The following is a 24,292-nucleotide window of genomic DNA, read 5'->3' as shown; positions in this document are numbered from 1 at the left end:
ACATACCTACTTTCACAGTAGGATTTTCTAAAAGCCATTTCTTCATAGGACATTGAAAAGTGTTACGGCCATTTCATTACAACTATAAACCTATTACCACAGAGATGATGGTGCACCTGTCCTGTCGTATGTCCCATGACAAGCTCTGGCATGCAGCAAGCCCGTGTCTGCTGGGTACACCTCAGTGAACCCTGGAATTATCCTGCTAGGAATGAAAATGCGGCTCATTAGCTACAGATCATTGGTAAAATAAACAATAAAGGCTTAGGCTGGATTGTAACAGTCTGTTATGTACTTAGGGAGTACTTAATATGCAGGTAATTGATGCAGTAGGCTTTAATGGATCATTCAGAGCCCATAAGATCAAGTGTATCTGTAAATCGTGTGCTTGGGGAAGACAGAGCGTAGTCAATTCTTCTACAAATTCTTGTTTGTTCTGTTTTGCACTTGGATTGAAAAGAACTCCTCACAAATCTCTGAAAACTCCCCCAGGTGAAGAATGTGCTGTAATTTTGAAGGAATATTTTCAAGTAGTCAGTGGGTGGGAGCCTCCTGACGTTGCTCTCGCAGCATCCCCTTCTCTGGACTTCTGGTCTGGTTTCAATGAATACGGTTCCAAGTGTTTCTCTCTGAGTAACGGACTGTTTCATTCATAATTTCCACTTAAGATAAACTTCCGTATGAAACTCAAGCAAGCTAGAATTTCAAAAACAAGCAGAATTTAGCAGCCAGCTGTTCTTATTTATAATAGAGAATAGTGGAGTCTCTCCTCTCAACCCCAAAACAATATCTCCCCCAAAAATTTTTGTTTTACAGAAAGAGCTAAATGAAGGTCTTCCAGTACCTACTGATGTGTTTATTGTAAAAAATTGTATCACTACAAGTTAAACATCTTACATTTCCATCTGTTTAATAGTCTTATTTTTTTTAAGGAATCTTCCTCAGTGATTTTCTTTTTCTAGCTTGAAATCTATGTGCAACAAAAAAAGATGTTTTGCTTTTCTTTCAGATGTCTCCAGTGAATTCAGATTGAAGCATATCTAATATGGGCAGATTTCTTTTTAAATTTTCTTTCATGATAGAATTGTTGCATGGCACAGTTCTTGAGTAGGATATAAAGAGAAAGTTTTGGACTGCTACATGCAAGTTCTAGAAAGTTAATTATCTGAAAGACTTTGAACTCTGACATGCTTTATCTACACCATCACATGGCCATTGAAATAGTTTTATAACCCGTTTGCAGGTCCAGTGCCACCCGCTTCCGTTGGAGTCAGAGCTACTACACAGCCCAAGACGAGTGGGCTTTGGACGACATTTACATTGGACAGCAGTGCCCCAACATGTGCAGTGGGCACGGCTCCTGTGACCACGGCATGTGCAGGTACACACACCAGGGAGTAGGACTGACCCCCTGCTGTTTAGGATGAGTGTCTATATGGAAACCACGGCAACCGTCCTTGGAGTTGTAGGGATGGAGAAGCAAACAGTGAAACAGCCAAAGAAAGCCATCCTCCTTCCTGCTCTTCTTTTTAACATGTAAAGGATGATGTTGCATTAACATGAGTATGAAGCCATGTATAGTCTAAACAGCAAAATCTAACCTCAGGATGAGGCCTCCTGGGTTTCATTTCAGAGTTTGTGAGAGAAGCCTGCCAGTGTTTCCCTTTGCTTCCCTGAAACACAAGTCAGACTCTGCTGCATGCTGTCCTGCACCACAGCACCACACGTTCAAGGTTGCACACCTGGGGAATGGTGAAACCATTAATGAGGATGAGAAGGGAACCCATTTGAATATTCAAAGACTCTAGAATATGTAATTTAACCAGGAAAAAAGGAGCTACAAAACATGGCCAGAGTTACATGTTGGTTGAGCAGACAATGCTTAGCTATGCCTTTATAAGGCTTACAGGAGAATCCCACTATCTTTGACCTGCCACACACACATAAGCACACATATCCATGCTCTCCCACTATACTCCTTGATACCCAGTTCTACTATTACAGCATTATTTCTCTAAGAAAGGATTCTGTCCATTTGGGGTGAGGGTGCAAAACTTTAGATTGTTGCTACTGCACAGAGATTGATGCTTTGGTAAAAAAAAAAAAAAAATGATTGTGGCTAATAAGACCTGAACGAAGGTGGGATGTGCAAACTGTTTCCAGTCAGGCAGCCATGGCATTGCAGATGATCTCACAACTTGTTTCCCTGGCCCCACTGTCTCGTAGGTGTGACCCGGGATACACTGGCACCGAGTGCCACCCAGAAGCTGCACTGCCTTCCACAGTTATGTCGGATTTCGAGAACCAGAACGGCTGGGAGTCCGACTGGCAAGAAGTCATTGGGGGAGAAATTGTCAGACCTGAACAAGGGTGTGGAGTCATCTCCTCTGGATCATCTCTGTACTTCAGCAAGGTGTGACCGGGACCTGGGCTGGGTGACCAGGACGGGGGCTCATTTCATTTGTAGTTGGTTCTCAGGGCTGTCAGAACTCCCAGGGTACAAATAAGAAAGTGGTTTTATTGTTCCTCACATTCCCAGCTTTTGATTGGACTTTTTCCCATCTCTGTGCCCCAAGTTACATCTGGGGAAGCTCTTGTCATTTTCTGATTGTTTTTTGGATTCTATGACTGCAGAGTGGGCCACTTGGACCTTATTTAAATCCTACTGCTTTCCTCTCCTGCAATGTAGCCAGCCTTGTCTTGAGGGACTTTGGGTGGTAAAGGCTCTTGGTCTCTGCCCACTCCAAGCTGATTGACACTTCCTGTGTCTATTATGTAACCTCCTTGTGCCTTCTCTTCCTCAATCTGAAAGTGGAGCTAATGAGAATGTCTACCTCTTTGAGAGCTGTATGTAGATTAAGTGAATTAGTATCTGCCAATCATGTGCAGCCATCTCCAGCATAGAGAAAGCACTTTCTTCAGTCTGTCCATCCATGAATCTCAGCAATGTCATTGGAGGAGGGAAGACCAATGGTGGGGCTGGGGAATGCAGAGCTGTTCATGGCGAGCAGACTTCTTGGGTCCCGTTTTGGCTCAGTTTGGTGGCTGCTGGTGGCATCTTAAGATACAGATCTCTCCTGCATCAAATTAGGCATGCAGATTGATGGAGACAGTCTCCATCCCATGTTACTCAGTGAGGGTTGAGACAGGGGAACCACCCCCAACTCTTCCCATGCTACAGTCTCAGCAGAACATCCTTTTCCTTTGCCCTCCAACTCATCTCCTTCTACAGTCTTCAAAGGGACTGGATGGGGAGCAGGTCCAGTCTGCAAATCAAGCAACACAGCTAACCCTAAATGTTGGCAGACCCCTAGAGTGTGGGGTGTTTACTGCTACTTCTTTCCAACAGAGACTACAACCACTCATTCTGGGACAATTGGAATGTCCCACTTTATATCACCTACAAGTCAACAGGCGTGAGTGATATAATAGAGAGCTGAGGCTGGTGCTGCGGCTCAATAGGCTAATAATCCGCCTGCGGTGCCGGCACACCAGGTTCTAGTCCTGGTCAGGGCACTGGATTCTGTCCTGGTTGCCCCTCTTCCAGTCCAGCTCTCTGCTGTGGCCCAGGAGTGCAGTGGAGGATGGCCCAAGTGTTTGGGCCCTGCACCCGCATGGGAGGCCAGGAGAAGTGCCTGGCTCCTGCCTTCGGATCAGCGCCGTGCGCTGGTCGCGGTGGCCATTGGAGGGTGAACCAACGGAAAAAAGGAAGACCTTTCTCTCTTTCTCTCTCACTGTCCACTCTGCCTGTCAAAAAAAAAAAAAAAGAAAAGAAAAGAAAAGAAATAGAGAGCTGATATGTTGCAGACACTATTTGGGCAGAAATCCAAGAGAAGCTAATTTATCTAACTACAAAAATAGGTACAGGTTTTTTGTTTTGACGACGCAGGTACAGAACAGAGAATCAGCAAGCAAACCAAATAGAGAATGACAGAAGTCAGGAGTGGATTCCATTTGGCAATACTTTCTGCCCACTGATATTGAAGTCCCCCCACCCAAGAACTGCTGTGAGAAATAACAACCAGCAAATGACCAACAGACATTGTGTAGATACGAATATATACTGTAGAATTCTGCCCAAGAGGGGAAGTTATTCTTCCTCTGAGCCTTAATTTTGGAAGAAGATTTTGAGTCTTTCACTAATAAGTACTCAGATACCCCTAGTAAACATGTGTATTCACACACACGCTTTAAACATAGCTGGGGTGTGGGGTTACCTCTCAATACTTCCTCCACTTAGTGCCAGGTATTCCCTGCAGCCAGACCACCTGAGTTTTTATAGGGCTCCCAAACTCATTGATTGATTCAACTTGAAAAGTTAGAAGGTCTCTCTGCAGTTAATTTCCTGAGCTGTGAAGTGGAGTGGGATGCTTTATGGAATTGTGAGTTAATAAAAATAGCATTGGGCACATAGAAAGATCTCATATCTTATAAAAGTGAATTCCAAATTAGTATTACTGAATATTTTTACCTATAAGCAGGAACTTCAAAAAGTTCATGGAAAACAGAAAAGATAAATTTGTTTTTGGTTCAAAAGACCTGAGATCTATATATAGGTTTTCAGTCTGAATTTTCCATAAACTGTGTGAAGACCTTTTATATACCTTGCCACTAACTTAAAAATCATCATTTCAAAAGTAAAATTATTCTCCCCCCTTCCCAATCCAGCTTTCTCCCTAAATTTTTGTCAGAATAACTCAGGGTCATTTTTTTAATTTTTCTTTCTTATATCATTCAAATCTATTTGCAACTCTAAGTGGAAGAAACTGTCTTAAGCAAAGAGGAGGGGCTGGCAGCAGTTCAGTTCATATAATGAAAACACAAGGAAGGCTTAGATCCAACTGGTCTCAGAGGTATCTGGAACGAGTAACTCAATATGCCCAGAGAACTACTCCTTCACAGTAGAGTCTGTTTTCTCATCAGCTGTCATTGTGAGACTGGAACCATAGCCACAGAGGTTCTTAGAAAATCCTGGAGAAGTTTCTGATTGGCCGATCACAGTGTCCTGCAAGGAATGGTGTACTGTGATTGGCATAGCCAGAGTCATGTGCTGACTAGTTAAGCCCCCCATCCTGGAGAAATTTCTGATTGGCTGATCACAGTGTCCCTGAAAGGAATGGTGTACTGTGACTGGCATAGCCAGCGTCATATGCTGACTATTTACACAGCCCCCACCAGCAAGCATTCAACAACACAGAGCAAGCGTTTCTTAGATCACTTGTATGCCAGCCCAGTTTCATCTACCTGCACACATTCTTACATCCTTTCCCTCTCCTGTCACCCATGATCAGGACAGTCTTGGGTGCTCCTGCCCTGACCACATAACCTACATTTGTTGTTTCCAATGGGAGCCCTCTGCTGTCAGCCAGGAAGCTGTTCTCATCTCCCAGGGCTTTGCCGATTGCGCTGCCTTTGTTCGGGGTGGGATGCCTCCATTATTTCAGCCTCATCCATTGGTCCTTCCATCTTCTCTGCACTCACAGAAAGCTGCTGGGGGTCCTGCTCCAATCCTGCTGCTCCCATGATACTTTCTATTCTAATCTCTCTGCTCTTAGAATTCCTGTCTCATTTTCACTTAATGTAGAGCTCCTGTTTTAGGTACATCCTCACAGTTCCTGGCAGAAGGCAGAGAGTCCCACGGACAGAGCCAGACTCTAGGCGGGGTGTTCAGCTCAGCAGTGCATGCCATGCACCAGGCATTTCCATGTCAACGAATCCTCTGGAGATGAACCTGGGTTGAGACCTCATCAGTCATCATATGACATAGTGGAGCTCAATAAGGAGGCCATTCCTGGTCTTCAGCACCCAGTTGCCATTACTGTCATTGCCACAAGTGTGTGCACTCCTTTCATGCTTGTTTTTTATAACACATAGTGTTCTACCTGACCACACAGGAGAAAGGGAGTAAATTAAGACAGAAAATTGAAAAACAATAAAAATTCTAAAGAAAGGAGTTTTCAAATGAATTGAATTCTTTGTAAGTGGCGTTTGGATTAAGGAAGACTAACAGGAGGCAAATGAAACTTCATGAAGTGTTTTAGAAGTGTTGTTGCAAAGACCCAGGATCCTGAAGGTTGTTCAAACTTGTTTTACTTTTGCTTAAGTCTTAAAGCAGTGAACCATTGTAATCTGGAATGAGAGGGGCAATGGGGATCTTAGAGTATTTTCCACATGCTAGGAATGAGGTCAGCTGCTCAAGCTATAACACACACACACACACACACTCTCTCTCACACTCACACACACAAACACACACACACTCCCATGCGCACATGTGGCTGCCCGCACACACATCAACCCATCGATCGCAGTGTAATGGAAAACTTCAAGGCATACGTCACTTCAGATTCTGAACTCCAACAAGAGCTTTGCCCTGAGCCACTTCCATTTGCTTCTCTTCTGCCTTTCAAACAGTGTTCTGCATTTCAGGTCACTGAGTGAAAGCAGACGTGTGCTGTGTTCTGGGAAACAATGCTTGCAGTCCCGCGCTGAGCATCTGCATGACATTTTTCCCACAAAACACTCTGCAAAACCTCTGTAGACCAACGCTGTGGTCTCTGGGAAGCACAGGGCTACCCTGCGGCTGTCGCTGTCTCAATAGAACGCTCATTCCAGCCAGCTAACTGTGATCAGTGCCCTTCTACAGTTCTGCCCGCTTACAGCCGATCTTTTGGCTCGTTTTCCCCAGGCTGGGTTTCTCAAGGAACTTTGCAGGATTGGCGTAACCTTGCCCAGTTCTGTAATTTTTCTTCTAAAAACATCCTCACCATTATGATCCTGAGGCATGAAAATACTCAACTCTCCAAAGTGTGTTCTCCCAGTATTTCAAATCAACACCGAGAGAAAGGAAAAGTGAAAAGTACCTGTTACTGACAAGATTGCCTCAGATCTGTACTTACAGTGGAGAGTTCCCCAGAAATATTTTCAGTTCTCATTGTGCTCGCACCCTTGTTTTTCTGGAATTTGATTAATTGGCTTCAGGTCTATGGGGAACTGTATCCTCTTATTTAGCCTTGAGTAGTTCCCCCTCTGATAGCTGAAACCTTTTCTTTTTAAGGATTTATTTATTTATTTATTTGAAAGGCAGAGTGACAGAGAGAGAAAGAGAGAAACAGAGAGTGAGAGAGAGCCACCCATAGGTTCATTCCCCATATGCCCACAATAGCCGGGTCTGGCCTCAGCCGAAGTCAGGGGCCAACAACTCCATCCAGATCTCCTAAGTTGTTGCCAGGGAACCAAGAACTCGAGCCATCGCCTGTTGCTCTCAAGATGCACCTGAGCAGGCAGCTGGATGGGAAGTGAAGAGTAGCCGGGACTCAGGTCAGGCACTCCCATAAGGCATGCAGGCATCGCATGCAGCAGTATAACCCACTTCACCCCAGCACCCACTCCTGATGCACTTTCTTAATTAGCTTAGTGGATTAGAATAGCATTTAAATTATAAGTGTGAAGAGCCTTTTCCTCTCTATTATCTCAGTTTCTATTTTTAACTTTTTTTTTCTTTGAGAGACAGATAAACAGCTCCTATCTGCTGGTTCACTCCCTAAATGCCTACAATGGCCAGAGCTGAGAACCAGGAACTCAACTGCATGCCTCCCACAGGGGTAGCAGGAACCCCAGTACTCAAGTCATCACTGCTGTCTCCATGGTCTGCACTGACAGAAAGCTGAAGCTGGGAATGAAACCCAGGCATCCTAAACCTTTAATTGAACTTATTGCAAACTAGGACCAGTTCAGAAAAATCCTTGGATTAGCTTTGGCAGGCCCTGTTTTGGGGAAAGACTCCCATGAGCAAACCTTCCTTCATTCCCACTAGCATGAAACCATCTACAGTCTGAACAATGGAAGGAGTTCCTGGATTTGAGGGAAATTTTCACACTTCTAAGAACAGTCCATGGGCCGGCGCCGTGGCTTAATAGGCTAATCCTCCACCTTGCGGCGCCGGCACACCGGGTTCTAGTCCCGGTTGGGGCGCCGGATTCTATCCCGGTTGCCCCTCTTCCAGGCCAGCTCTCTGCTGTGGCCCGGGAAGGCAGTGGAGGATGGCCCAAGTCCTTGGGCCCTGCACCCGCATGGGAGACCAGGAGAAGCACCTGGCTCCTGGCTTCGGATCAGCGAGATGCGCTGGCCGCAGCAGCCATTGGAGGGTGAACCAACGGCAAAGGAAGACCTTTCTCTCTGTCTATCTCTCTCTCACTATCCACTCTGCCTGTCAAATAAAAAAAAAAGTCCATGGTTGTAAAAATTGGTATACATGGTTGTTCCCAACCTTTGCTTTAGAAAGAGACCAAGAGCCCAAGAAACTTGAAGACTTGCATACTCTTTCTCTGTTTCAAGAAGTTTCTGTCTTGGCTGTCTCGCTTTGATTCTCACAGGAGGGAAGAGTCAGGGCCTGTGTCTGGGATGCTTGCTCAGGAGGGCACGCTGTCTTCCAGGCAACATGGTGCTCCATCTCTCTCATTGTCATAGCAACCTAAGAGGAGGGTATTATTATCCTCATTGTACCTTTGAGAAAATGCAAGTTGCCATATGACTAATAGGCTGCCATTCAAACCCAGCTCCCACTGATTTCAAAATATGTGGTCTTTCTTCTGCATTACCCTGCCTGGAGTAGAATTACCAAGCAAGGATTGAGAGGGCTTTAATTAAAACTAATCTGGCTTTTTTTTAACTTCGAAGTACTGTTTGGTGTAATTAGCAATTCCCAAGGATCTCATAACTGAGTCTAGGAATCATTGAGGGACAGATTAAGCAAATGTTCCTATAACCAGAGCAGAGACAACCCAATGGCTTAACTTGCACCTCTCAATGAATGATTAAAGAGGGGCAACACTGTTTCGCCAGAGCCTGGGGTACACATGTGAATTTGAAACTGAAACAGCAGAATGCCAGTGAACTCCCACATGACTGGATCTGTGATTTTTTTGTTTCTATCCTGTGGAAAGGCTGGGAAAAGACAGTTGGTGAGCTGGGACTTGGATACCTCCTGGGTGGACTTCGTCCAGTTCTACATCCAGATAGGCGGGGAGAGCGCTGCCTGCAACCAGCCGGACAGCCGAGAGGAGGGTGTCCTCCTGCAGTACAGCAACAACGGTGGCATCCAGTGGCACCTGCTGGCCGAGATGTACTTCTCAGACTTCAGCAAGCCCAGGTAACCACCCACCCAGGGGAGGTCCCCTTGTTCACTGTCCAAGAACAGACAGACCCATCCATACTGAACCTGAAGGACAGCCCGGTGTGTAAAGATTTCATTTCATTTAAGTGACAGGAAAGTGTTTGTATTCATGTTTGAACTTTTCAGCATTTGGAAAAGGATTTGTGGCTACAGGAAAGGTCAGATGTCCAGCCAGTGTTCGTGCAAAGAAACCACAATACAAACACATTCCAGGCACAGTGTTCTGTTCCACTCATGTCCACATGCACACAAAAAATGCTCCGTTGTTAGAGCTCATGGCAAGATGGATTTTTTTTTTCACATGGATATACCCAGGGCTCATCCTAAAAGTGTGTAAATGAGCCTGTGGAGTTTGGGTTTTCTAAAGTGTTTTACTGGCCCAGCCCTGTCTCTCTGTTGATGGCTGGGGGATATATGTTACAAAATGTGTTAGGCAGTGACTGTTGAAGAGTTTGGGAAAATGAGTCATGTATTAAGTAGTATATAGACCGTTCATGCATTTATATGTATTTAAATCCAGGTCTTTTGCGATAACACAGTATTTTGTTTATACTCATAATACATATACTAAGTATCATTAAAAATCTACTCTAAGATATCACTTTTAAAGTATCACTTTTTATATTCTTTGCATTTTCACTTTCACACAAAAAATGCAATTTTTATATGCTAATTCCCAGTCATTATTAAGCTTTAATATATTAATATGTGTTGTTTTGCATATTACAACTGAGCTTTCGTATTGAAAAATTACTACTGACAAATACATAAATCCAATTCTTACATATTAAATATATTTAAACATACCACTTGAAATACACCTATTTTTTAGATTTAAGGTTCATAAGTTTATATGAAAGAATAATTTTGATGATATTTCCTGCGAAGGTTATGACCATTGTGATGTTGTACTATGCAAATTAATGTTAAAACTACTACTCAAACGGTACTTTGTACTTTGTGTATCTGTGTGGGTGCAAACTGTTGAAATCTTTACTTAGTGTATACTAAGTTGATCTTCTGTATATAAAGATAATTAAAAATGAATCTCAATGAAGAATGGGATGGGAGAGGGAGTAAGAGATGGGACGGTTGCGGGTGAGAGGGAGGTTATGGGGGGAATGAAATTTATATTTATTAAATAAAAGTTTTTAAAAAGCTATAGAGCAAATAAAACACTTTTTAGAATTCAAAAAAAAATGCACTTCAACAAATCAAACTCAGTGGAAATATTTTCCCCTTTTCCGAAAGATACAATTCCAAATGAAATAAACATGACCCCAACTTTCACTCATGATGTTAAACTCTTGTCTGATCTGTGCAAACTTACTTTTCAAAACTATCAAGGGATCAAAGAAACCTTAACTTTCTCATGTCATCTTAATTTTCATATTATTTACTAGAAAGAGAGACAGAAAGAGTTCCCACCTGCTGGTTCACTTCCCAAATGCCAGCAATGGCCAGGAGCCCAAGGAGCTCAATCCAGGTCTCCCAGTTGCAGGAACCAATTGCTAAGCCATCACCACTGCCTCCCAGGGGCTGCATTAGCAGGAAGCTGGAGTCAGAAGCTGGAAACCAGCAGCAAACCCAGGCACTCGTATGTGGGATGCAGGCATTTTAACCACTAGGGCAAATGCCTGCTCCCCTGTATGATGTCAGCAGCTGCAGAGGAAGGCGTGGCTTTACTGTTCCCAACTGGAAGTGATGTGCTTGCATGCAGGTTTGTCTATCTGGAGCTGCCAGCTGCCGCGAAGACCCCTTGCACCAGGTTCCGCTGGTGGCAGCCAGTTTTTTCGGGGGAGGACTACGACCAGTGGGCCATCGATGACATCATCATTCTGTCCGAGAAGCAGAAGCAGGTCATCCCCGTGGTCAACCCAACGTTACCCCAGGTATTGCTCACATGTGTGAACTCAAGAAGGCAGAGCATTCTGAGAGTGGATGAGATGAACAACTCCTCCCATCCTTATGTATTTAGTGCTTGACGCTGAACGTGTTCTCTGAGTTCAATACGTGCACATTATGTCTGTGAACTCTCTGAGGCTACCAGTTCAGGGCGTATTTAGATGGAAAAAGACTATGCATTCTGGCCAAGTCATCAAGCAAAGTTGTCAGTGTGTTTATGAAATGATTAGATACACAGTGGCAAAGTATTTCACTTGTTAAAACATCAAGAGAGACAGCTGATGGCAGTTTTTAAAAAATGTTAAGAAATCCTAGAAATGCAAATGGTACATGACCCAGCATGTTTTGAACTGAAAATTCCTTTCTTGTTTCCAAAGCTCTCAAATTGCCTTCCTGTGTTGCTTGTCTTGCCTCTATTAGAACTTCTATGAGAAGCCAGCTTTTGATTACCCTATGAATCAGATGAGTGTGTGGTTGATGTTGGCCAATGAAGGGATGGTCAGGAATGAGACGTTCTGTGCCGCCACGCCGTCAGCCATGGTGTTTGGCAAATCAGATGGAGATCGGTTTGCAGTAACTCGAGACCTGACCCTGAAACCTGGATATGTGCTGCAGTTCAAGGTATTTATGCACAAACCTCCCCCCAGGGCAGAGTAAGGAGCCTGACCTCTTCCAGAACCACAAATGAAACTCACAAATGTTTCACGTTGTATGAAAGAAGGGACTCACTTGAATGAGGGTTTGATGATCTTGCAAGGGACAAGCTTTTCAGCTCTACTGGTAAGGAGCACAGGTTACCAGTTTTTAAGGTGAACAAAGGGTTGGCAGTCTTGGAACAGCAGAGCTTGTGGGCTCTACCCCTGGGAAACACGGTTCATCCATTTTTAAGGAATCCCAGAAGTCGTGGCTGTGCATTGATGAGGCTCTACCAGAATTAAAGATAAAATATTGACTTTGAGGACATCAGTCTGGTTAGGACTCAGTGAGCCCCAGGCTTCTGAATCATGATGACAAGTTCTCTTCTGTCTCATAGTGGTTTTTAGACTTGGGACATTTTGCTTTCGCTGTAGGATTCTCAAACAGTTTTTCTTGCTTTAAGTCAGTGTTTACTCCAGTTGTCATCATTCGCTTAAAAAGGTTGATGCTTTTAGCCCCGTGATAACATCTCCACATGAAGTGAGTATTTACTTTGACAAGTGCTTCTTTCAGATCCCTAATCAAAATTTCATTGTGTTTATAAGGAAATCCCATTGGTGAATTCTGGGGTCAAAGGTAATGCAATTTTAATGAGCCAGCACAACTACATGGTCCCTACATTTATGCCAGGATGCCGAGGGTAAGTAGTTTACAAGAGCAGCTATGGAGGAGATGAGACGTTTATAAGCAACTCTTCAAATGTGATTCCCACAGGTCTGTCAACAAGCAAATTACTCATAAATATCATGACTAGTGAAACATCATCCTTCCTTGTTTAGATTTTGATGTAAAATTGCAATGAAAAGCAATCAGTAACCGATATAAATCTATGTTCACTTATTAATACCACCTAAAATGCTAACAAAACGTTGATAGCAAACACATTTCCAGAATACTATGCTGGTTCTCATCGGGCATGTTTTCTATTTAATTATTCACAATATAATGGCAGTGTAGGTGTAAAAAACTACAAAGTGGTATCTAAATAAATGCAATGTAGACAGAGCAAATGGTTAAACATTCCAAGTACTTGAACAACCAGCAAGAATGCATAATGCTTAAGAAAAATCCTAATTCTCATAGCACACCAGCAGAAGGCTATTAATTTGGGGCTATTCATTAATAATAGGTATAGAACATGGGTCACTCGTGGGCTTATGATGAATGTATGTGTAAAACCTGTGAAAAGGTTTTTTTGCTGCCATTTTGAGAAAAATGCAGGGCTGGTGCATTTTCTGTGACTGCTTGCTATATGATAAATGTGAGGTGGTTGGAATATAGAAATGAAAAATACAGCCCTGGTCCCAGAAGGAACTCAGAAACTAGTGGCTGAGTCAGAAAAGTGAACAATTGCAGTACAGTCACAGGAGCGCTATGGTAGAAGTAGCCTCTAGATGCCTCAGGAGTGCCTTATGTAGTTCCTGATATATGCATGGGTGAGTGGATGGATGGATGGATGGATGGATTGAAACTGGAAGCTTCTAGAAACACAGAGATGTAGCCAACTGAAGAGTGGAGGGAAAGAAACTCCAGTCAGAGAGAACAAGATGAGAAAATGGATAAAAAATAAATGAAAGTACAAATGAGAATGACAAATTTGAAAACTTTTTAAAAATTTTTTCTGTGTTTATTTGACCAACAGATAGATACACAGAGAGCTTCTATCCTCTGGTTCACTCCCCCAAATGCCCACAACGGCCCCAGCTGGGCTATAGGTCAAAGCCAAGAGCTAGGAACTCAATCCTAGTCTCTCACATAGGTGGAGGGATCCAACTCTGTGAACCATCACCTGTTGCCTCCCAGGGTGAACATCAGCAGGATTCTAGAATCACAACAGAGCCAGGACCTGGCAGTTGATATGGGATGTGGGCATCCCCAGTAGCATCCTAACTTGCATCCAAATTGCCTTAACATTTGGAAACTTTGAGGAGTATGGAGTATGTGCAGCAAGGGGAGATTTGTTTTTGACCTTGTTGACATTATACTCTACATCAAGTCATTTGGACATTATCTCAAGATCATATGAGTCATGGGAGATTTTTTGATCCATTGAGTGTCAGAATCAGACCTGTGTTTTAGAAGGATCATCTTGGCAGAAGTATGGGTGTTGAACTAACAGGAGGATAAATCCGTTCAGCAAGTACAATCATTCATTCTTTCAGCAAATATTTTAAAGACTGTGTTTTCTAAAGTATAAAAATACCAAAGGAAAAACAAAGAATACAGATAGAGAATGGAACGGAGTGCTAGAGGGTTGATACCATTTTATACAGGATTGTCAGGTTGACCTTACTAATAAAATGATATTTAAGGTGCAGCCTACTGAAACTAAAGGAATGAGTCATGCAGCTATTTGGGGAACACCATTTCAGGCCCAGGGGACAAAATGAACCAAAGCTTTGAGATCATATTCTTCTCAGAAAGTTCTAGAAGACAAGAGGATGCCGTTACAAGGAGAGCAGAGAAGGTGATCAAGGAGGACAGGTAGAAGTAAGGTCAGGCTTCGACTTCTGAATAAAGCCACTAGCTGCAGAGTGGTGTGTCCTGACTCGGGCATTTAAAGAATTGCTCTGGTCACTGTTGGGAGTACACCATCAGAGGCAAAGGTAGGCACAGAGAGACAAGTGGACAGCTGTCGGAATGATCCAAGTAAGAGTTGATGGTGGTTTGGATAGTGAAGGGGACCCAGAGAAGTGCTCAGATTTTTAAATATATTTAGAGTACAAGATGCCAGAACAGTAATCAAAGTAAGAAATACGAAAGCCAGATTAAGGGATAGCATGGGTTATAAAGATGAGTACATAATCTGGAGAGATGTTGGGATAGTCAGGTTTTGGCGATCTCTTGGATGGCAGAGTGGATTCTAGAATGAATCTCATGTTTCTGGCTTTAGTCACTAAAATGCAGTGAGAGGTGGATTTGTTTTCAGGGAGGAGGAGGGTGAGAACTGGCTGGGACGTGTGCAGTTGGGGGCTCTGCTGGCTCCTGACGTGGACATAAGCAATAATGCACATTAGGTGCATTTGTCTAGAGAACACAAGAGAGATCTCAGGGGAGTCATAGGACTTCAGAAGGGACTTGGAGTCATGGTGGTGAATGAGACTGGGGAGCACGCATAGAGGAAGAAGATAAGAAAGCCAAAAACGGAATCCACAGAATGTCCAACACTTAAAGCAGAGTAGATGATTAATAAAAGGGTTGGGGTACGATGTTGTGACATGGTTGATTAAACCACCACTTGTGGTATCAAAGTGCCAGTTCAAGTCTCAGCTGCTCCACTTTTTTAAAAAATTTTTAAATTTATTTATTTATTTTTTGACAAGCAGAGTTAGTGAGAGAGAGACAAAGAGAAAGGTCTTCCTTCTGTTGGTTCACCCCCCAAATGGCCATCCTCCACTGCCAGTTCTGTCCCAGTTGCTCCTCTTCCAGGCCAGCTCTCTGCTGTGGCCCGGGAGTGCAGTGGAGGATGGCCCAGGTGCTTGGGCCCTGCACCCGCATGGGAGACCAGGAGGAAGCACCTGGCTCCTGGCTTCAGATCAGCACAGCGCGCCAGCTGTAGCAGCCATCTGGGGGGTGAACCAACGGAAGGAAGACCTTTCTCTCTGTCTCTCTCTCTCTCACTGCCTAACTCTGCCTGTCAAAAAAAAAAGATTCATTTTTAATTATCTTTGTATACAGAAGATCAACTTAGTATATACTAAGTAAAGATTTCAACAGACTGCACCCACACAGACACTCAAAGTATAAAGTACTGTTTGAAGACTAGTCCACTTCTAATCCAACTCCCTGCTAATGTGCCTGGGAAGGCAGAGATAATGGCCCAAGAACGTCGGTCCCTGGAACCCCTGTGGGAGACCAGAATGGAGTTCCTGGCTCCTGACTTCAGCCTCACTCATCTCCACAGCTGTCGCCTGTTGCTGCCATTTGGGGAGTTAATGGAAGATCTTCATATTCTCTCTCTCTCTCTGTGTGTGTGTGTATGTGTGTGTCTCGCTCTGTTTTTCTGATAAATAAATCTATAAAATAAATAACAGTAAAAGAAAAATGGTTAACCATTTTAGAAGCAACAGATGAGAATAGTGATGTAAGGATTAGATTTCCCCATTGGATGTTGTTAGATAGAGGTTTCCTTGTTAATTTTGCAGAGGAGTAAGGGCAAAAAGCAGATTACAGTTGACCAAAGAATGGTGAGCAAAGGAGCATGATGTACCTGGCCTTTTTCTCATGGCATTGAACTGTGTGGTTAAAGGCAGACCAAAGCTCAGGGAGGATTTGTATTTCCTTTGGTTTTGTTTTCAAAGGGAGGTGAAACATAAGCATGTATCTGATGTTCAGATCAGTAACATTTGTTGAATGTGTGAATGAATCCTGAATGGAAAGCTTAAGATGAAGTATATACTTAGTATACCTGAGGATGTATCTCCACCACCCCCATTACTTTATTCCTAAAACTCTGAAAGTCCCAACAACCTCTCTGCTGTAGAAACAGTGACATTCGGGGCTGATGCTGTGGCACAGTAGGTTAAGCCTCTGCCTGCAGTGCGGGCATCCCATATGGGTGCCAGATTCTAGTCCCAGTTGCTCCTCTTCCAGTCCAGCTCTCTGCTATGGCCTGGGAAAGCAGCAGAGGATGGATCAAGTGCTTGGGCCCCTGCACCCACATGGGGGACCCAGAAGAAGCTCCTGACTCCTGGCTTCAGATCAGCTTATCTCCCGCTGTTGCAACCATTTGAGGAGCTCTGATGGAAGACCTCTCTCTCTGTTTTGCCATCTCTCTGTAACTCTGCCTCTTAAGTAAATAAATTAATTTTTAAAAAGGAAACAGTGACTATCACAATGATAAATTTAAGACAAAAAACAGGCTAAATGTGGCTACTCTGATCACATTCTAGCCAAAGGCTATTGCTACTGATGGGCAAGCCATAAAATAAATGCATGTGATAGATTTCCATCATGCATTTGAGGGGCTACATCTTTAATTACATTTTTGAGGTTTAATGGTCTACACTTGCATACGTGAGTCATACACTTGATCTTAGCCAAAGGCCGAGAGGCGATTGCATACGTGAGTCATAATAAAATTTCTACTTGGCCAAATTATAAATCCTTCTGAGAGAGGCATAGAAAGCTCTGAGTATGGAAATAAGGAAGACAGGGAGTCGTCTTTTGAAAAACTAGATGAAGCTGCCTTAAGTCACAAGGACCAGCTGGTTGACCTCTTGAGCTCTGGCCCAATATTTTTTGTGGCTCCACCTTTATTGAGTCCTTAGTATAACGTCCTTTAGCATCCTGACCTTAAATTGCCTTCCATGAAATTTGGCTATTCCTCCTTATAAAGTCCTGAGCAACAAAAGCCCATGGTGGCTGTGGCCAACAAATGAAAAAGATTTGAATAGACTATCCATTTAAGATGAAATATAACTAGGTATCAGAAAATGACACCAACATTGACAGTTATCAAAAAGTATAAACCCAACCCTAATAATATTCACTGATATATTTTTTCATTTAGAAAAAAACTGTATAAGGGGCTGGCACTGTGGTGCAGTGGGTTAACGCCCTGGCCTGAAGCACCAGCATCCTATATGGGCACTGATTCTAGTCCTGGCTGCTCCTCTTCTGATCCAGCTCTCTGCTATGGCCTGGGAAAGCAGTAAAAGATAGCCCAAGTACTTGGGCCCCTGCGCCCATGTGGGAGACCCAGAAGAAGCTCCTGGCTCCCGGCTTCGGATCAGCTCAGTCTGGCCATTGCAGCCAATTGGGGAGTGAACCAGCGGATTGAAGACCTCTCTCTCTGTCTGCCTCTCCTCTCTCTGTGTGACTCTTTCAAATAAATAAATAAATCTTTAAAAAACATAAACTATAGATTATTTTAAAAAAGGAAAAAGAAAAAGAAAAAACTGTATTAAGCTAGAGTAATACCCAGGACTGTGATACAACTGACTTAAACCCAACTGATATAAAATAAACACATATAACCTGAAAAATGCACAGTACTTCTGCATTTTGACTCAGTAAATCTACTGCTATGAATTGTCTGCTCATAGCACATCAACTGAAGAAAAAAAAAGATATATATTATTTGCAGTGCTGTATGTGATAATAAAATTGTTAAATAGAAAGTAGGAGGAATGTTCTAGACGTGTGATACTTCAGCTTTATGACCAAAATGTATACGTCTATATAAACAGCAGAAAAGAAAACAAAAACAGAAACCATTTTTGCTAGGGCAATGGGACTTGGGTAGCATAGTTCGTCATAGTTCTAATGTCATTAACCCAATGCTGCTCCCAAGTGCACAGAACACTGACACTGGATTATGTGATGGAAATGCAGCTGTTTCGGCTGAATTGACACTGAGTTCTCTCTCTCTCTCTCTCTCTTTTTTTTTTTTTTTTTTTACAGCCAGAGTTAGACAGTGAGAGAGAGAGAGAGACAGAGAGAAAGATCTTCCTTTTTGCCTTTGGTTCACGCTCCAATGGCTGCTGCAGCCGGCGCACCACGCTGATCGGAAGCCAGGAGCCAGGTGCTTCTCCTGGTCTCCCATGCAGGTGCAGGGCCCAAGCATCTCGGCCATCCTCCACTGCACTCCCGGGCCACAGCAGAGAGCTGGCCTGGAAGAGGAGCAACCGGGACAGAACCGGGGCCCCAACCAGGACTAGAACCCGGGGTGCCGGCGCCGCAGGCGGAGGATTAGCCTAGTGAGCCGCAGCGCCGGCCGACACTGAATTCTTACCGAACTTTGGCAGGAAAATGGAATATCTAAAGATGCTTGCCTGACCGGATGCAGACAGGACAGCCGTCCCTTTGGCTAACCTTTGTGTTCTGAAGGGGATGGCTGCTTGTCCACCTTGAACTTCCCTCCATTCAGAGGCTGTGGGATGTGAGCAGAAAGCAGTTTCTTGGTTTATTCTCTTTTGTCTGGCACTGCAGAATGACAGCCATGGTGCTTCTCTTGTCTCTCCTGTAATTGCACAAGATTCGTCCCAAGTATCTATTGCTTACCTGATCAAAGAATTCCAGGATCTACAGAAAGGACTTGGTTAAGCTAGACAGTTCTCATCACTGTATGTTTGGTACACACTCAGTGGAACGGCAGCTTCTAGCACCTAATTTGCAGAATCATAACTTGGAACTAAAGCCTCGTGTCATCCTGTGCTTCCTTCTAACAGCTCAACATAGGGTGTGCCGATCAGTTCAGCAGTACTGCCCCGGTCCTTCTGCAGTACTCTCATGATGCCGGTATGTCCTGGTTGCTCGTGAAAGAAGGCTGCTACCCAGCTTCAGCAGGCAAAGGCTGCGAAGGAAGCTCCAGAGAACTGAGTGAGCCCACCGTATATCACACAGGGGACTTTGAAGAATGGACAAGAATCACCATCGTCATTCCAAGGTCTCTTGCATCCAGGTAAAGTTGTCATTCCTAGGTGCCATGTTGGGAACATGTATTTATCTCAGTACTTTGATCTGAAATATCTCCATAACCTTAAAGAATTCATACAGTCTAATTACACCTGTCCAAGAAGAAGAACCCTGGGACAAAATTCGCATAGTAGGTGGAATACACATGCCCACACTGCTCGTGAGACAGCTTCAGGATTCATTCATTCTACAGATATTTGTACATCTACCTGTGCCAAGTAGTGTTCTTGGCACTCAGAGCACAGCAATGAGAAAAGATGTGAAAGACTGGGAGAGTTACAAGTCATCATGATATCAGATTTGCATGATATGTAGATTCATAATGATTTCTTGCCTGGTTACATGGACAAGCTGGGATGTCTTGTAATAGAAGTGATCCCTTGAAATGCCAATTAAAGCCAACAATCAAACCATAGAGAGACAAATTAAAAATCAACTGACAGAGGAAAGCAGAAGGAATGAGCTCAATAGATGGAGAACTTCAAGTGACTTCATTGATAGGGCTACAAATTTAACTTTCAACTTCCAGGCAGTTAAGACAAAGGAGGAAAGTAAAGGATGATTTAGTCCTCATTGTTGAGTAAAAAGAAAAAGTAGGCAGGTGGTGTTTAGAAAGAAAGTTATAATTTTTCCAGGCTCAGTATTCTGAAACAAATTTATGGCCTGTATTCTTGTATCAGATTGAGTGGGTAACACAGTGATCAATCCATCTTTACAAAAAATAAAGCAGCATTCTTCAAGTGGACACTTCTCAGTTGAATCCTGGAACATAACACTGAGACTCAGCCAGGATATTTCTGTTCAGAGCTGAGCTGATAAAGACACTGTTTGTACCACCTCGTGCTGATTGGGATACTCATCAATGACACTCAGCAGTGTTTCCAGCTTTCTTCCTTCTTAGAACGAGGTAGAAGTATCATTCTTCCCCCACACCCTTTAGGGTGTGTCATGATCTTTGGACACATGAATGGAAATGAAACAAAGGATATGATAGGCCCATGTGTATTTTGTTGTATTTTCTGCTTCATGGAAGCATGTATTGAGATGTAGGTTACATCAGTCTAGGGCTCTGCGTGTCTCCAGTAGACAGACTCCTTTGACTGCATAAAATAAGCAAGACGTAAAGTTTGGTTGAGTTAAGCCCCTGAGATTGGTGGTCCTTTGTTGCTACAGCATAACAAAACAGCATATCCTGACCGGTAGCATGGCGAAATCTCTGCAGTGCATACACCGGGCTTATTTATAAAGTTCTCAGAGACCATTCCATCTGTGGCATCATTCATTTAATTGATCATCGAATTTATTGTACATCATCTGTTTAGATAAAATGGCTGTGTTTTCTGCCTCCCTCATAATGTAGGTGTACATATTTCAGAAAATGACATCACAGTCTTTGATAAGCAGACTTCCTGGATAGGGAAAGACTTGCTTGGCCAGGGATATCCAAGTTTTAGTGCTAATCTACTAAACCTTGAAACATAATCTGTACACATCAGCCATTTCAACAAAGAGTCAGGAGATCCGACTCAATTTATAAGTAATTTCCTTGTCTTTGCTTGCCAGTGTTCTTCGTGGTTGATCAAAGAAAAGCTCACATGCTTTCTATATTTCATGGGCAGGTGGCAGAGTTGATAGGTTTAGCATCTTTAATAAAATTTAAGAATTCAGCTTGCAGTCTGATTCAGTTAGGATATAGACCCCAGCTGCTCTAACAGAAACACATGAACACAAATGCCTAACAAGGTTTAAACAAAATAGACGTTCACTCTTTCTCATAGAATGATCCAGAGGTGAACAGTGCAGAGTTGACAGGTTGCCTCTGCCTCACAAATGCATGAACCTCCATCTTTGCACCCACGCAGCTGTTCCAGATCTTGTCTCGTAGTCAGTGGAAGAAGGGGGGTCAGGGCTGTGTAGATGCATTGCTTGTTTGAAAACTCATCCCTGGTCTTTGTGTATTTCCCCAAGCAGAACCGAAGATAATCGTCCAGTTGTCTATTGGTATGCAACACATTGCCAAAATTTAGTGACTTTAAACAACAATGGTTTATTATGTCAGTGGTTTTGTGGGATCAGCCAATGGTTCTTCTCTTGGTCTTTTCTGGGCTCCTTTGTTTGGTGCATTCAGTTGATGAGCTGCTTAGCTGGGCCTTTCTCTCTCTGTTGTCTTCATCCCAATATTTTTCACAGTTAGGTGTTTCCAGAGTTTCAAGAAAAAAAAAAGGAGCTCCAAGTCCTGATTTACTCCATCCTATTGATCAAAGAGCATCACAAAGCCAGTCTAAATTCACAAGGTGGGGAAATGGACTTCCTTTTATGATAAGAAGTGCCTCGAAGTCACATGACAGGGTAGCATATACAAACAGAGGTGAGACTGATGGACGGGGCAGAGGGCATTACTGAAGCAGTCTATGAGAGCCTGCCCTAGCCCCAGGGGGTCACATCTCCCCATGTGCAAATTGCACTCAGTGTCCTCCCATGCCCCGTCACAGTCTCACCCCATCACGGCGTTAGGCGCTCCATCCCTATCTTAGGGTCCACATCAAGTCAGAAGGATGCACCTCCTTGTACATGGCTCCTCTTGATCCATAGTCCTGTGAAGACAAGCTAACTCCCCTACCCGTAGCCAACATAAAGTGATGATACAGTAACAGGATGACCACAATGGACACCTCCCCCCAAACTCAAAAAAAGAAAGAAGGAAGAAATCAGACACACATAACACTCACTGGCCCATAGGCAGTCAGAAAGCCAGTAAGAGACTTGCTACTGGGAGCCCTCCTCTAAGATCAGTACCCAGAATACAAAAGTTTCCTTGGCTGTGACAGTTTTGCTCCATGAGAGTGGCTCCTGATCCTTTGTTCTTCTCTGCTCTTGGTGCTACCCTCTAGGCTTCACCCTTGGAGACATTTGCATTTCCATGAGAACATACAAGTGTGTGCCGCCAATTAACCATCCTGTCCTGCTTTCTGCCCATTTCAAGCTGTGCATATGACAGTGCCCTTGGGCTCTCACCTCTGCCACTGCCTCCCCCCACCCCATGCTTTCCTGAAACATGGCCCAACCAGAGCTTTTCCCAGTAGACAGGTGAAGCATCCCATGGAGTTGCGAAGCATCACGTGGTGCTTCTGTGCTGTGATGATTAGAATATCAGAGTGGTGGAAGACACCACTCTAAAAATAGATACCAATCCAGTGTGATTACCCCAGAGCCCATAATACACGGCAGAATCTGAAACTGCAGTGTGTTTCATGTTGGGTGAAATAGCCCAAGTGGTAAAGCCATAGCTAAAGAGTGAGAGAGAGTTGTGCTTAGCATCACAAAATAAGCCAGTGTGTTGAGGCATCAATATTTTCTTGGACCTCAGCTTTGGGAAGAAGGACTCTATCTCATTAGAATCTAGTTTCCTGGTTCATTTGAATGCCAGCCGGTTTGCCAGCCGATGGCATTTGGGATGAAGAGCCCTCTGCTAACTAATAGTCAATATGTTTCTGCTTTACCCCAAGTAAATGAGATGTTGTTGTCTCTTGGGCAATATGTTAAAGCCAGATATCTCCAAATGCAGTGTTGGAAAGCTGAGAATTCTGAGTGTTAAGATTGTTAAAATTTGGAGCTATTTTGCCATGAGGCAACTTGCTTATAATAGTTACTAGCGCATCACGCTTTCAGAATAATTCTAAGCTGTTTTTTTCTCAAAGGAGCCGTTTGTGCTCCTGTTAATTCATCTGGTTCTTGCCCACAGAGGAAAGACATTGGTGATGGCAAACATATGTCAGGGTATCTCTCCTGACTGTCAGAGGTGTCCCCATCCAGACAGTGTGCCATGGAGCATGCTCATTGCATTCTGCCTGGCGTGGGCATCTCTGGGTGTGGCTGGAAACAGTGGCTGGGTATTATGCAGTATGCCTCCACATCACAGAGCACCTGTGCTTTTTGCACAGCACAGCAAGTGCACAAGACCCATCTTCATCTGAGAGGCAGATGCAGCAGTGGAAGGCTGGAAGGGAGGTGGTAGGAGGGTGAGCTGTGGAAAGTGATTCTCCTGATCACTCAGCCGTCCTCCCAAAAAGATGAAACTCTGGGGAAGGGACAGAGAGGTAGAGTCTTATCTTCTACTTCTTCCCCCTCACTTGAAACATGCAACACAAAAGGGAGGTGAAGCCCACCATGGTTTATTTCAAATTACCTAAGATTAAAGTCCTTCTCTTTGATCATCACTTCCTCCAAACTCTTCCTAGACCTCCCAGAGTGTCACGTCAAAGCCTCTGTGGCATGTTCTCCCGGCTCTGTGTCCTCTGTGGTTCTCAGAGTTGCATATGTACATTGCTTTGTGCAGGTGCATTTGACCACAGGCTGCCTGAAGGCAGAAACCATATCTGAGTTTTGCTGCCCATGGTATGCTCAGCCCAACCAACGTACCTGAAATGTTGTAGGTGCTTGCTAAATGTTGGTTGATTGAAGGGATGTCAGATGAGGTAAGGACTAAGCAGTAGGTGATGAACTACAATGAATACATTTTCCTTTTTGAAATATGTTTCCCATGATCAATTCAATGCTGTTCAGCAAGAAATCATTTCTCTGCATTTGGCTGTGTCCCTGTGAAAAGGCGAGAAGACCACAAGTGCACAAATGCGCTAGTATTAATTATAAGGTTATATCTCCTCTAATTTAGACATGCTCATTTATTTCTGCCCTTCTTCAGATGGTCTCTCTGATTAGTTTTTAAAATTTATGTAATTTATTAGAAAGTCAGACATAGAGAGAGAGAGAGTGTCTTCGATCTGCTGATTCACTTGAATAGCTGCAACAGCCAGGGCTGGGTTAGGCCAAAGCCAGGAGCTTGTACTCTATCCAGGTTTCCCACATGCGTGGCAGGAGCCCAAATACCTGGACCATCATTGCTGTCTCCAAGGTGCATTACCAGGGAGCTGGACTGGAAGTGAAGCAGCTGAGACTGGAACAGGTGCTCCAATGTGGGATGCGGGCATCGCAGGTGGAGGCTTAACCTTCTACACCACAGCACTGGTCCCTTTAGTGAATTACTTACCAGTTCTTCATCTTATCCTGAAGATGCTAAATGACTTGTGTTCAGTCCCA

General features: G+C 43.7%; 1 protein-coding gene across 1 annotated transcript in view; it reads left to right on the top strand.

Annotated features, from left to right (window-relative positions):
• Positions 1-24,292, top strand: part of RELN (reelin) — a 581,586-nt gene that overhangs the window by 442,292 nt on the left and 115,002 nt on the right. The window contains exons 23-28 of the mRNA XM_062213575.1: positions 1,244-1,381; positions 2,227-2,413; positions 8,946-9,151; positions 10,896-11,067; positions 11,501-11,701; positions 18,949-19,181. Of these exons, the coding sequence (XP_062069559.1) occupies positions 1,244-1,381; positions 2,227-2,413; positions 8,946-9,151; positions 10,896-11,067; positions 11,501-11,701; positions 18,949-19,181 (1,137 nt within the window). The remainder of the gene's footprint in view (positions 1-1,243; positions 1,382-2,226; positions 2,414-8,945; positions 9,152-10,895; positions 11,068-11,500; positions 11,702-18,948; positions 19,182-24,292) is intronic.

This window comes from Lepus europaeus, chromosome 1 (genome assembly GCF_033115175.1).
Source record: "Lepus europaeus isolate LE1 chromosome 1, mLepTim1.pri, whole genome shotgun sequence".
NCBI classification, from domain to species: domain Eukaryota; kingdom Metazoa; phylum Chordata; class Mammalia; order Lagomorpha; family Leporidae; genus Lepus; species Lepus europaeus.
This window is presented reverse-complemented; position numbering and strand designations above follow the sequence as displayed.